Source organism: Heteronotia binoei, chromosome 6, assembly GCF_032191835.1.
Source record: "Heteronotia binoei isolate CCM8104 ecotype False Entrance Well chromosome 6, APGP_CSIRO_Hbin_v1, whole genome shotgun sequence".
NCBI classification, from domain to species: Eukaryota; Metazoa; Chordata; class Lepidosauria; order Squamata; family Gekkonidae; genus Heteronotia; species Heteronotia binoei.
The window spans coordinates 99,692,044-99,707,365 of record NC_083228.1 but is presented as its reverse complement, the minus strand read 5'-3'; the positions used below and the strand labels follow the sequence as shown (position 1 = coordinate 99,707,365).

The following is a 15,322-nucleotide window of genomic DNA, read 5'->3' as shown; positions in this document are numbered from 1 at the left end:
CACTGGATTTCAGTATTCACACACAGCACCACTGGATCTCACCAAAAACAACTTTCCTGCTACTGTTCCTGGTAATTCTTGATAGTTCCAGCAACAGCTGAGGTTCCAATCTGGCCTGGTCACAGCAAGGTTGCTGATATATCCATTGTGTCCTGAAAGACAACACATAAATAGTATCCATAACAACAATTTCAATCTTCTTTTTGGTTGTAAATTAAGGAGGGTGTTTTTTGTTTTGTATTTACAGCAGAGTGGAAGTGACATTAAATGGGTAGATGGAGGGAAGCCACTTTTCAAAGTGTCTTCATTTGTTGTATCAACAGTTTATACTCAAGTAAGCATCTTTATTTTATTTTATCTAAAGGCAGTGTGAAAAAGTGTAAAGACTATGTGCAGAATGGTTGTTAAGCATGAATCACTGACTATTTTGCAAAAAGAGAAATTATTTAAGCAGGTACAGGTAAAATTAAAAATCTGGAGTGGAACATAAAATCTGACCATTATGTTCGTTATCTACAGATCCAAAAGTAACACCACAAAACTATTTAAGATAGGATTTGGCATAATGTTTTTAAGTCTAATGCTGAAGTGGCTGGTGTCAGCTGGTCTGATTTTCTTTGTCTGATTAATTGGTTACCAGTATGCTGTCATATGCAAAAAGAAACTTGTACTGCTCATGCTATGTTTAGTTCATTTGGTTGCTATTTTCAGGATCCGTATCTGAACAGGTTTTTCCAGCAGTGCCAAAAAAGAAACAGGGATCTCTCCCAACCACCTACCTCAAGCTTTATCATCTCCTGTAAGGTAAATGAAGATAAAAATTCTACAAGCTCATGGCAATATTGAAAAAATGGCCGTGTCTAAGTAATATCATACCTTTTATCTGCCAGGAAAAAAACATTATATTTTATAGGAATTATAGTAAAGTCTGTTTAGATTGGATTTCACAATTCAATAGAATTATCAAAGTGCCTCTTTAAAATTATCTTTTTTTATCCACACTGCTATTTCTGATGTAATTTATAGGAAGAAGTATGTATGTATGTGATCATTGGTACTTACGGAACATTTTTCTATGACTTAGGGCAAGAACATCTGCAAAATGTTCAGCCACTAAGAGAGCAAAATTTTGGAACTATATCTGAATCATTCAGTCATAGACATTTTGTTTCAGTTGCTCCAACTGAGGCAGCTATAGAAAAAAGCAAAAACTGCAGGAAAAAGAGACAGGCTATAGAAATCTAATAATTAACTTTGCCCTTCCACACTAGCCATTCCATTTGGTGGATTTTTTCAAAACCCAGTGTTAAAAATATTGCTATCACTAGCAGTGTTTCTTCTAAGCTGAGTTAGTGTGAGCTTGGTCACAGGGTTTTAGCCTCTGGTTCATACATTTTTGTCTGAATTGCCCCAGAGCAACTAATTTATGCAGTAGCCAAATTGCTTGCTCACAACTTTACTCCCAGTAGCTCATGAAGCAGAAGCTTTGCTCACAAGACTCCATCACTTAGAGGGAGTATTGGTCACTAGTTATTTATTTATTATGTAGTGAGAAAAACTTTCTGTCACCTCATCAGAGAACCTGTTTAAGATGGCTTAGGAAGCAAAATATGATTTGAATATAAAAAAGAATTAAAAGCATTTAAATTAAGTATTTAAAATCCCAAACATTAAAAAACCATAAACCATTTATCAGTTTAAAACCACGTCTCACATAAATGGTTTGCAGACTAGAAGCAGATCACAAACAATTTAGAAAGATCAGCCCCTTCATTAAAAGCCAGGTTAAAAAGCAAGGCTTTGACCTTATCCCTAGAAGATGGTTGGGTAGGTGCCAAGTCAGTCTAAAAGAAAAGGGTATTCCAAAGGCAATGTGTTACACTGGAAAAGTGTCATCTCTGGTGGCCATCCATTTCACGTTTGATGTTTGGGGCACAGAGAGGAGGTCTCAAAAGGAGGATCTTAACTGTTGGGCTGGACAGTATGGGAAGAGGTGGTCCTTCAAGTGTCCTGGCTACTGTTGCCAACATCACGGTGGTAGCTGCAGATCTCCTGGTATTACAACTGCTGTCTAGATGACAGATCAGTTTGCCAGGAGAAAATGGCTTTTTTGGAAAGTGGACACTATGGCATTATACTGTTGAAGTCAATTTCCTCCCCAAATCCCACCTTCCTCAGGCTCTACCTTCAAAATCTCCAGTATTTCCCAGCCCAGAGCTGGCAACCCTAATCCTGTTCTCCATTTCAGTGTTCCAATTCCCCATTTTCTCCAGTTCTCCATTTTCAGTGTCCCAAGATAAGAGCTTTCTCACGACCCAGTCTGTTAAAGGCCTTAAAACCAAGAGCCAGAACTTTGGATTGTTTCTGGAAACAGACAGGCAGCCAGCACGTATCTTTCTGCACAGGAGTGATATGGTCTCTCTACCATCTTTCTGACAGGAGCCTAGCTGCCACATTTTGGACTAAGATCACATTTTGGACTAGCTAAGACTAAATGATGTAAAGCAGGGGTGGCCAACAGTAGCTCTCCAGATGTATTTTTGCCTACAACTCCCATCAGCCCCAACCAGCATGGCGAATGGCTGGGGCTGATGGGAGTTGTAGGCAAAAAAAACATCTGGAGAGCTACTGTTGGCCAGACCAGATGTCTAGATAAACTGCCTTCTCCAAGACCACTTCATTAGACCTTATAACTGAAAGTCACACATACAACTAAGATCAGACTGTCCTCCTGAGATTGAATTAAATCAGCTCTCATAGTGGATGTAAATGATTTTGTACACAAAATGCATTGCAAAAGCATCACAGTGGGCCTGCACATTTTCCAGTTCTCCATTTTCAGTGTCTCAAGATAAGAGCCCTCTCACAACCCAGAAGAATTCTGCCAGATAGTATTGTGGCAGAGAAGTAAATTTGCTTTGCCATGAGCGCTACCACGAGGAATTATAATGCATTTGCACCTTGTAAAGTTGGCTTCGTCAGCCATCCCGTAATCAGTATAGGGGTGAATAGGCTCAACCTCCTTGACAGTGAATAGCCGTATATTTAGAGAAGCATATTTACTTACTTCTTTCATATATATCCCTTCCTTCAAAGAGCTTGACTTTGTTGGCATAATCGCTGGTATGCTCTGGATTTGTGAGGTTTAAGAATATACAGCACACTGACTTGTGCTAACTATTTACATTTATTTACAAATATACAAGTTTGTAGTTGTTCTGGTATACACTTCGACAAAGTGCTTCGCCAGACACCATGTTTGAGAGCAGAGGATACACTGTACAAGCTCTTCCCAGTTATATACAAATAGCTATATACAAGCACCAAGCAGCACACAGTGTTGAGTCATTCTGCATAAGCACAAGTACTCTGGACAGAACCGGTATGCACCTTCTAAGGGAAGCTGTCAGGAACTGTCACAGATCATGAACTGTCATAGATCATGTGCATTAGACTCCAGCCTGAAGTCTTACTAGCAAGCATATGCTAACAGACTTACCTAGGGTCAACTCATGCTATCCTTCTAACAACCTTATATGATAGGCTAAGCTAAGTGTTTTCCTGGCTAAAGGCCATTTGGTGAGCTTTTCAGCTGACTAAGAGTTCTAATGAAGGTTTTCCTGGTCCAAACTTGGCATTGTATCCACATCACACTGATTTGATTTGATTCATACCCCATCCTACCCCACAAGTAGGCTCAGGGCGGCTGTTCTTTTATATGAACACATGAAGTTGCCTTACACTGAATCAAACTCTTGGCTCATGAAAGTCAGTACTGTCTGCTTAGAGTGACAGTGGCTCTCTAGGGTCTCAGGTAGAGGTCTTTCACATCTTTGCACTGTAATATTGTTTTGAAACTGCAGTACAGCCTTTTCAGCTTAAGTGAAATCTATTGATGTGCAACAGTTATCGAACTGTAGAGGGCCAGATCTCTTGATGAGTACTTCTTTGTGTTTTCTTTCTTAATTAGAATTTGCTAAAAATTGAGAAGATCCATGTAATTGTAAATTTTCTTCCTGTGATCTTGAACCAGCTCTTCTGGGTTCTTGTGCAGAATAAAGACGATGAGGTTACAACTTCTGTGGCCAGGTATTCATTATTTACTTACTACAATACTAATTCTCTATTTGGAATGGATTTCAGTTACTGTTGTTGGATATATGCTGTTCACTGCCTTCAATAACAGCAAAGACATCGTAATATATATTTGTTTTTACATGTCTGAACCTTACATCAGCTTTGCAAACAAAGTTTTGGAATTTTTTGGTATGGCAGTCCACATCACACAATAGGCACATGTGGGGAAAATGGAGACAGGATATTACAGCTTTATCTAAAATGCACTTCCAGTGAAAGACACTTGTAGATCAATTAGTTTATTGATTAATTGATAAGGCATCTGAAGTTGATTAATTGATAGCATCTGATACAGGCTCCTACTCTTGGGGACTTGAGTGAGTCTGCAAGACAAAACTATTCAAAAGAGGTAATAAGACAACTTGAATAGGCTCAAGGTTTGCTAACTGCTTTAATTCTTTGTTAATTGTTTAAATCTTTGTTTTTTATTTTAATTACTTTTTTTAACTGTGCTTTAAATGTATTTTTTAATTTGATTCATGTGTTGTTGTAACTGTCCCTGGGTCTTGACTGTCAGGAGACATGTGGGGTGGCCTAATTAATTGTATTTCACACTGAATGTCTGCATGCTTCAAAGGGAAATTTGGAAGGGCAAATACAGCTGATAAACAGTATATGATAGGTGTTTCTGGTTCGTGCTGCATGATCTCTTAGCTGCTTTGATTTTCAGGGTTCTTACTGATATCGTTGCCAAGTTTCATGAAGAGCTGTTAGACCATTTCATAAATTCTTATGTAAAGGTAAGAGTATTTAATTTATTTTTATCATGTCCAGTATGCTACATACTCATTGTTTTCTCCTTGACATAATCTCATATGAGTGTTTTGTGATAGGTGTGTTATCTCCCCAAGTTACCTAATTGTGACAATTTATCAGGCAGTTTTGCTATGGAGCTTAACACATACTGGAAATGCCCAAGTGAACTTCAGTGGTAAATTTAAATTAAGATTTTATTTATTTATTTAGTTCCATTTATATCCCGCCGAAGTGGGAAGATGGGCGTTCTTTCATGTTTGTGCTTTGAATACTGTACTATTTTCTTAGCTTTTCATTATTTTCTCAGGAAACCATTTTATTGTCCAAATTGCAGTACTTTTGTACCTGCTTATGGTATGTGAAATACTTTTAATCTTCTGGCATGACTTATTGCACTTTTTTTTTTTGTGAATCTGCACTGCTTGTTCCGTCTCCTCCATTCAGTTTTCACTCAAGGTGTGTTATTGAATGTCTTGGGATGATTAGGAAGTCAGCATCAAGGACCTTAAAAAGTAGAATCCGTAGCTTGGATCCAGCAGCATTTCCATGAGCAGAAGGATTTCCACCCAAGCAGTATGACTTTTCTTGCCTCCCCGTCTACTACTGTAGTCTGAACTTGCCAGCCCCTGAAATGCTGCTCTTTAGGGGCAAGGAATCCTCCCCCAAGAACTGTATTTCATGAGCACTGTGGGCTACAGCAGGAGATAAAAGACGAGTTCTTCTTTCTTTGTGGATGACAGTTCTTCTGCCCATGGAAATTCAGCACCGGATCCAAGCTCTTGTATGTAGGAAAATTGTAAGAACTTATTGAACTTGCACAAAATGCAATGCAAAAATTTACCAAACAGGGTACAGTGAGTGCACAGCATGACGGTTGGTTCATACCTGCCTGCTATGTCACCAGGCTGTCTCCTAGCCTCCAGGTGTTTGCTGTAACATCTACAAGGGATTTGCATATGAAGAATCCTATGCGCATATCTTGCATAACACACACGTCTTAACTCTCTCCCTCCCATCATTTTAGGGCATAGGAATCATGCATTTATCACGCATGCTCATTTAGGAGGTCCCTATATATAGATGTTATGGCAACTTTTTGGAGCTCAAAGGCAAAGAAGCCACTGCAAATCATGTACCTCTCTACTGTATGTTCACTGTAACCAGTTTGATGACCATATGTATAGTCCAAAAAGCGGTGAAACAGAAATACAGAACCAGGGGGGGGGTTGCCTTTTTTCTGTCACACTGTGATCAGGATCCACTGGTAAAAGAGATAACAATTCATAAGGTGCTGAAAAATGTTGAGCACACCAATGAAACTGTTAATATATATGACAAGAAACATTTTTAACATATGGTAGGCAGAGCTGTCATTTTGCGGCCAACTTACAGCCAGTCTGAAGGGCTTTCAAGGCAGGAGACATTCAGAGGTGATTTGCCTCTGCATAGCAACCCTGGACTTCCTATCAAGGCTGATGCTGTTTAGCTTCTGACAAGGTTTGGATAGCCTGGGCTATCCAGGTCAGGGCTCTAATATGTAAGGATATGGATTTAATGGATTAGGAAGAACTCATTGAGATAATGATTTTGTAGTGGGAAGAACAGTTCAGAGACATTACAGAACCTTTCATTCTTTCAACAAAAAGTTGGACAAGCAGGAATGCCTTCAGAGTAGGATGTTCTTTGTCAGAGTAAGAAAGTGGACTAAAAGATATGGCAGATGCCTTCCAGCTCAGTTTTTTTTTTAAAAAAAATATGTACCACTTGTAGAACAAAAACCTGAGTCTTCAGAATGCAATAAATAATGCGATGTTATCTAGTAAGAGATCCAGGTGGGTAGCCATGTTGGTCTGAAGCAATAGAATAAACTTGGAATCCAGTGGCAGCTTTCTTAAAGGTTCCATAGGACTCTAACTTTATTCTTTATCCAGTAACAGGGTAAGTGGAGTTTATGAATAAATTCTCACATTCTTGACCCTGGGTTTCCTACACAAATCAGGTATCTTGTAGGAAGCAGGATAGCAGAAATTACATTGGACTTATTCAGATCTCCAGTGTTGGGTTATTACAAAAACATGGTTAGACCTAGTAAAAGCAATATTGTGACTCATATTTAAAAATAACAAACCTCAAATAACCTCAGAAAATCAATTAAGAAATGCTTTGCCTTCATGAACAAAGACATAAGGAAGTAATTGGTGCCAGTATTAGAAAAGTAAATGAAATTAAATTAATCACTGACTTCTAGAAGAAAGTTCAGAGAAGGCTGTACTAGTGAAAAGAGTGGATTTAAGATTGATTCACATATGCATGTACATTGCTCAAGACTCATTGCTCGATGACTTACCACTTGATGACTTTAAAGTGAATGTGCCAATTGCCTCCATTAGAAAGCATCATGTTTGGGGTCATGTGAGAGGATATGAAAGTTCTGGCTGTGGTGTTTGATCTGTGATATCTGTTTCATCCATGCAAGTCATCATCTGATATGGCAGACTTCAAGCAATAGCATGCATGTGTGAACTTACAAGGCTTTAGTTTAAAAATGTTAAAAAGTAGACAAATGCTAAGACTTGCAATACCACTCCAGAGGTGAGATTTGCTGATTTCTACATCAGTAAAATATCACAAATGATGAAGGGCAGATGTGCCAGCAAAAACATTAAACTAGGGTCTAAACTAATTGTACTTGGTTAGAAAATTAGATCTATAATACTTATATACTTGTGTTTAAAAACAATATTATTTTGCCATTTTGATCCTCTAGAGTATTAATTGTTAATATTTTTACACATCAGTCTCATAATTGCATAGACATTTGCCACAGCTGCTATAAAAAGAATTCACATTATTCTAATCCTGTTCAAAATGTTTTTTGGATAATGTAATCCATGCAGCAGTCATGAAATATTATTAGTTCTGATTATTTATTTTCAAGTGAGAGAAGGTTGAAATACTTGGCAGCTGTGTCAACCCAAATTTTAAGAAATGTATGGGAAAGTGCCATGCCAGTATAAGAATCTTAAAGCACCATCCTAAATAGAGTTACAGGGTGTTTTTACATTCAGTTTGATCCAGAGTTTTAGAGTCTTCAAATTGCCTGCCACTGTTCCACTTTAATTAGTTTCCTTTTACACTGAAGCATTTCAATTTGGGGGGGAGGGGGCGGGTCTCTGATCAGAAGGCAGCTGGAATACCAGTGCTTAGTTCAATGTATACGATTGCTTGGAGATCGTGTCAACACTGCAAAAACAATACAAATTTAAATTACTAGATGAGGCAAGCAATGATATGTAAAAATTTCAAGTGCTGTCAGTTTTCATGCAAATTACTGCACCTTGTGGCTTTTGGAGGAATCTTTTAAAATGCATGAAAACTTCTGCAGTGCAAGTTTGAAACGCCTGTAAAGACCTGATCAAAAGTAGTGTTGAGAAAAATGTTGCAGCAGCAGCTTCAAAACGCATCTCACCAAAACAAATGTAGATGCTTCAGGCACCAACGCTGCAAAACAGTTGTGAGAACGTTAGGTAATGTAAAAGGTGAGTTTCCACTGCGGTGATAGTCACAAACTGTCAGTGTAAAAACACCCACACTCTCCTAAATCAATTGAAGTAAGTTTAGAAGGGTGCAGCTCTGCTTAGGATGGCAGTGGAAAATACAAGTTTGTAATGATGTCATATAATTTATTGAATGTCCTGAGGCATTATGAGGGGCAGAGAAGAAGGAAGCCCCCGGAGACGCACTTTCCAACTGGATGCACCCGAAAGCTCATACCTTGAATAAACTGTTGGTTTTAAAGGTGCTATAATATTTGTACTAGCACTACATATAATATAACATCTAGTTGCTGTTGAAAGAGAGTGAATAATGAACAGTTTCAAGTTCGGTTAAGTGTAGTAGTGCTTTGCAACAAGTCTAGAACTTATTTTATTGAAAGCTATAGGCTTAGCTGGATTGTGTGAACTACAGCAATGCACATCCAAACATCCTGAGTATGAGCACGCAGGTGTAAATAACAAAGAACATTTAATTGCTTCATTAGTTGGTGCTAATGGTATGCTGAGAATAATCTGCTCAGCATGGTTTGGGCTGAATTGTTTGTTTAATCAATACTGAAGCCAAGATCTAGGAAAAGACCAAATGAGCCAGTCACTGCATTTCATACATTTCCGGATTCAATAATAACTAGAATTTGTAGCAAAACAAGATAATTACCATTTAGATCATTCCATATTGGTAAGAGTGATGTTTCAGTGTAATCCTAAGCATAGTTAGATGCTTCTGAATCTACTAAGTCAATGGACTTAGAAAGACATAACTTTTCTTAAAATCACACTTTAATATATGTAGTATATGTATACTTTCCATATTTCAGTTATTGTTCTATTTTATGAGGAATGTTTTGAATATGTTGTTCTTAATTATTAAAAAGCTTTTGGCTTCCACAAGGAAACCAGTAAATTATGGTATGATCAGGGAAAATTCACACCATTGGCTAGGAATGCCAGTTCAGGGTTGGGAGATTTTGGGGTGGAGCCTGGGGAGCACAGGGACCTCAGCTAGGTATAATGCCACAGAGTCCACCCTCCAAAGCAGCCATTTTTACTCAGGGGAACTGATCTCTGGAGATCACTTGTAATAGCAGGGGATATCTGGCTCCCACCTGGAAGCTGGCAACCATACCATTAGCTATTTTGATAGCAAATGGGAATGTTTACTTAGATGAAGTCTGTTATCCATTAGCTGATGTAATTCAAGCTAAAAAAGTTTAGTTTGAGTGTTGGCTCATCCTTTTGGTGCAGGTTTTATTCCTTCATATTTTGGAACCCAAAAGAAAAAGTATAATAAGTCCATTTTTCTCAGAATTGTTTAGTGTGGTTCATTAATTACCTCATATCTCAACCTGTACCCTTACGACTATCCCACATTTTTAAAATTTACAAGTGGAGTTACCAAAAAATGGAAGATGTTCAGTTTGTTTGAATCAATTATTTAACCAATTGCTTTTAAATTTTCTGGTTGCCAAAATCTTGAAATATTAAAGAAAATCTCAACAAAACTAACATTATATGCCATATTTAATATGTTCATTCCCTGTCTTGGTAACACTGTTGCTTTGAAAGTAAACAAGTATACTTTTAAAATTTTCCCACACATTAATTTAATGTGGCAGAAACCTGGAGGTCTGTTCGCAGGGAAGGCTGGTGCACAGAAACTCTGAAATACCAGGAGTGCAGAGACCCACAAGGGTTACTAAAGGAAGAAACATTTCATGAAGCAATAGTATAAAGGACTTCCTTGTTTCCAAGGAAATTTTCAGCTCTTAAATCTGAAGTACTAATATTCTGAACAGCCCCACCCAGGATACAGGCACTTCCAGCGTTGTCCCTGACTGTCTGATCAGGCTGTATATCTCATCTCCAGGCCTCACATTGATACCATTCCTCTTCTTTTTTCACTTGTATACTTGGTGTCACTTTGCTGGTAAGGGGATGAGAAAGGAATAGGATGTTAACCAAAGCCCGTTGCTCTCACAAGCAGGAAAATCAGCCAGCTAGTGATTTTTAACTTACAATAGTGTAAACATGGAATCAGCCCACAAAGTTCTATTTAAAACTTACGTTTAATATGCAGTCCATTACAGGATTTCTCCTACTGAAATCTGTCTGGTGTTGTCTCCTGAGAGAAATAATATATTGATCCTACAAAGATTGAGTTTGTCATTATCAGCCATTTCTCAGCATTTTATTTAGCATAGTGAAATCATGTCTTTTCCCCCCCATCAGTATGTATTCAGAACCAAGTCATTTGAAGAGAGGACCGTGCATGAAGAGCTAGCCAAGAATATGACTGGGCTTTTGAAGTCCAATGATCAAAGAACAGTGAAATATGTTTTAAAGGTGAATCCCTCTCATTCTCCATTTTCCAAATTGGCTGTGTTGTGATGCTCCCGTTTTGTGCTGTTGTCTATTCCTTACCGCATGTACCAGTACTCTGTGTGTAGATGCATACAGTCACTGTCTCTATTTACATGAATAGGACAGTTTGAATTAGTGGGAGCTCTAGACTGGGAAGTTATTATTTAAAAGCAGGAAGGTATAATATTTTAGTCTATTAGAAGAACATCGAGTCAAGGGTTGCCAGAAACTGGAATCTACTTGGGGGTTTGCATACAAGTTCAAAATTTGAAAATGTTTCTTGGAAATCCAGGATAAAGCTATGTGTTGTCCTTTCAACCAATGGTTTTCTCTTTTACTGTGTTCTGCTTCTGGATATGGTACCAGTGTCATTTTTTGAGTAACTGAGGTCATTTTTATTTAAGATTAAAAGAAACTATAAAGGGGAAATTATTAAAAGGGTCAATTAAAAGGTTCATGTTTTCATGACAATTTCTCTCTATTCATTTAATAGCATTCCTGGTTCTTTTTTGCAATCATCTTAAAATCAATGGCTCAGCACTTGGTTGATACAAAGAAAGTACAGGTAAGATAGTGTGCCATTTCTGGTATAAATTAGCACATATAACTGTTTCATCGTGCCAGTGTTTTATCATGGCTTGCTTGACTTCCAACTTCAGTGAGAAGATACTTTTGGAGATTCTACTGGATTTTTTGGCTTTGTTTTTAAGCAACTAAGATTGAGAAACCTGGATATAAAGCTTTTCGATCTTAGTTCCTTAAAAGTAAAGCTATATAAGATGTGATCCCTAGAAAAGATTTGAGGCTATTCCCCTCAATTTTTCCCTGGCCAGTATTTGTGGTTTGCTTGATAATAAAAGCACCTTTTTCTGAATAATGCTACACAGGAAAGTTTCTCAGTTGGTCTGGAGGGTTCTGTTTCTGAAAGATTCCATGTTCAGATAATTTAAATGCATCCTGTGGAACTGCTGTCCCTAAAAGCTTCCTTTTCCTGTATTTAGGTTATAAGCTTTACTGAAAAAAATAAACTGGAAACTTATGGCGCTTAACTAATACAATTTTATTCCGGCGTAGGCTTTCATGGACTAGAGCCCATGGAATATAATTATGATGGTATTTAAAGGTGCCAGAAGATTCCCTGTCTATTTTTGCTGCAACAGATTACCCTTCTGAAGCATTACTCTGTTTGCTTTCACAGCATTAGAAAAACCCTTCCCTATGCATTATACTGAGGCATGCAAAATTAAATTCAGATTCCTCAGGCTTCATATGTGCTATAGCACTGGCTACTCTGGTGTGAAAATTGGGAATCGTTCCCACAAATAGTCATGTTGTGAATGAAAACTCTGTACTGAGTCTCTGAAAAATAAGCTGCAGGGGGTGATGCAGAGAATTGGCCAGCCAAATCAAATCCACATCTGGCAGAGAAAGGAGACAACAGGGCCCCATCTACTGTTTCCCTCATTCTGAGAAGTAATTGGACACATCCTGGATATACACATGATCTTTATTTTTGGCCTATCTTTTGGAACCAAGGCCATGATTACTTCATCCCTACTTATTTCATTGGACTGTTATGATTACTTCAGCCCTACTTGTTTCATTGGGCTGTCATTTAATTTGACTGAGCGTCCAAACGTATAGAGTTATAAGAACTATGCAGATTTCTCAATTGTTAACAAAAGTTCACTTGTGCTGAAGGACTTGTGTGCATTGCCACTTCCCCTTCTGTATCTACATCAGTCTACAAAATCCCCTAACTTTTGACCAGCACTGGGGAGCAGGGTGAAATAGAAAGGGGGACAGAAGGCCAGATTCACAGAATCCCATTTAGGTTGTTAACAGCCTACCTCTGTTATTTATTTTCATTAACTGCATTCATACCCCACTTTTCTCCCTGGTGGTAGAAATAAAAACATTCCATTTACTTGTAGATTTTGTCCCTGCTTTGAAAACTTGATTAAATAATTGGTTCACATGTTATTTCACTGCAGATTTTATTTATAGGCATGCTTGGATTCATTAATCTATGTTGGTCAATTTAAAAAAAACCTTGTTATCTAAGCAGAAGATTCTGAGAATTTTATTAGCAGGTATTGACCAAACTACTATATCTGTATCTAAGTTCTCTGCAATTAAAATATGGACTGAGTTAATGTGCTGTATATAATTTACTCAGCTAAAAATGCTTTAACTGCTATATATATATGATGCTGAATAAAGTATGTAGAGATGAAGAAGAAGAAGAAGATACTGGATTTATATCCCGCCCTCCACTTCGAAGAGTCTCAGAGCAGCTCACAATCTCCTTTACCTTCCTCCCCCACAACAGACACCCTGTGAGGTGGGTGGGGCTGGGGAGGGCTCTCACAGCAGCTGCCCTTTCAAGGACAACCTCTGCCAGAGCTATGGCTGACCCAAGGCCATGCTAGCAGGTGCAAGTGGAGGAGTGGGGAATCAAACCCGGTTCTCCCAGATAAGAGTCCGCACACTTAACCACTACACCAAACTGACTGAATTATTTATGTAGATAATTCAATAACTGAGTTTTTTCTGCTTCTGTATGGCTTGTGGGCTGTAATAAAGTCTGTCTGACTGACTATCCCACTTTTCTCCCCAGTGGGGATCCAAAGTGGCTTAAAACATTTTCCTCTTTCTCACTTTATTCTCACAACAACCCTGTGAGGTAAGTTAGAATGAGAGTGTGTGATCAGCCCAAATTCACTCAGCAAACTTCCACAGCAGAGTGGAGATTTGAACCTGGATCTGCCATATCATAGTCTAGTACTCTAATCACCATACCATGGTGGCTCTCTGTTTTTATCTGGTGATGCCCTGTTTATAATAATGAGTAGGTTGAAGGGAATTCGGGATTCTCTGAATTGTATGTTCTACAACTGCATGAAAAAAATTCTCTTGATGCCATCTTGAAGAAAGTATACATCACTAATCCCAACAACTTCATTAGGGTTGCTGTCATTTGTATAGTTTTATGGGAGATTGCCTCATTTTTTTCTTGAGTTTAAGATGGAATAGTGTCAGTCTTACATTCTGATTCTAAAGAAATCACCTGTTGTCTGTTTAGGTTCTTCGCACGCAGAGATTTCCAGAATCATTCCACAATGAGCTGGACTCACTCATTATGGTCTTATCAGATCACGTTGTTTGGAAACATTCAAATGCTCTTGAAGAGACCAAGAATGCAAACCACAGTGTCGGCAGGTTTCTGAAGGTAAGCTGCCTTTACCACAAGGCACCTTTACCACCTTTGCCTTATTTAGCCTTACTAAGGTCAAATGATATGCATCCTTCAGCCCCCACTGTCAGAACTTGTATCTGTTTTGTATGCTGAGCTTGGTAATGTTAGCCTAACTGACTCCATATTGTAACTGCCTACTAATCCCATGTCCTTGTAGCTAGGCCTACTAACGAAAGGCTTTTGCATTTCAAACAAACTGTAACTACTGAAGGGTGACAGATAGCCTCTGGAAAACATCTGCAGGTGTCCTTTGAAGCTAGCCGGCCAGAGCATCACAGCAGGGCTCCTTCCTTCTCCATGGAGATAAGGGACCCTGGGAACAGACAACTGTCGCCTAGAGTGTGGGAAATGGTGTTATTGTTTCTGTTTCAACCGCATAAAAATGTATCAATCGCTGAGACCATTATCAGAGTCAACTTGTGCCTTCCCTGAACACTGTTCTCAAATAAACGTCTTATACTTTTGCAACAAAGTAATGAGTTTCGTTTGAAGTTCTTCAAGTTCTGACATTTTGACTCTGATCCCTTTTGGAGCTTATCCAAACTGGCAACTTAGCTGAATGGCAGCAAAGGCTCCAGATAACGGAGAGCCCAGCACCCCACCAAGGGAGCGACCGGTCGAGCCCGGAGTTACAGTGGTGAGGCACAAGGTGAAGGAACCGGCGCACTTCTCCACCTTCATCTTTACCCCGAGGAGTTGGAGCCCGCAAAAGTCCACCACGCTCATGGACGCGGCGGACGAACGCTACAAGACGTTGGTGACGGGCACCGGGGCCGAGACCGGACAAGACCCCGAGAGAGAGGAGGGCCCGATCCCGCGAGGGGAGGATTATGCCCAGGCGCTACGCAACGAGCTGTTCCAGTGGGTGAGAGAGATCCACGATGAGGTCCATGAGAGCCGTGTACAACTCGCCGGAGAGATGCACCGGCAAATGGACGCCATCCAGGAGCAGATCCGGGCGCTACAGGGAGCCGGAGCGCCCGGCGGAGGAGCGCCGGCCGGACCGCCCGACGGAGCACCGGGCCAGCCGGCGGCGCCGCCCGCCGGGGGCCCGGGGCAACCGGTGGCACCCGATGGCGGAGCGCCGGGTCAACCGGCGGCCCCGCCCAGAGATGGGGGGTCCCGCCGGGCCACCGGGAGGGGTCCCCGGGGGTCAACCCGCGGGACCTCCGGCGGGGCAACCGGCGGGGCTGCCACCGGGGCCAGGCCCAGCACCAGCAGGCCCGGCGGCACCGGGCGCTCCGGGAGCCGG

At 39.9% G+C, this 15,322-nt stretch overlaps 1 protein-coding gene across 8 annotated transcripts in view; it reads left to right on the top strand.

Moving 5' to 3' along the window:
* DOCK10 (dedicator of cytokinesis 10) overlaps positions 1-15,322 on the top strand; it is a 272,423-nt gene that overhangs the window by 198,748 nt on the left and 58,353 nt on the right. For all 8 annotated transcript variants that reach the window (XM_060242210.1, XM_060242208.1, XM_060242205.1 and 5 more), the window contains exons 22-28: positions 248-334; positions 712-804; positions 3,971-4,089; positions 4,808-4,877; positions 10,680-10,793; positions 11,305-11,376; positions 13,897-14,043. In XM_060242210.1, the coding sequence (XP_060098193.1) occupies positions 248-334; positions 712-804; positions 3,971-4,089; positions 4,808-4,877; positions 10,680-10,793; positions 11,305-11,376; positions 13,897-14,043 (702 nt within the window). The remainder of the gene's footprint in view (positions 1-247; positions 335-711; positions 805-3,970; positions 4,090-4,807; positions 4,878-10,679; positions 10,794-11,304; positions 11,377-13,896; positions 14,044-15,322) is intronic.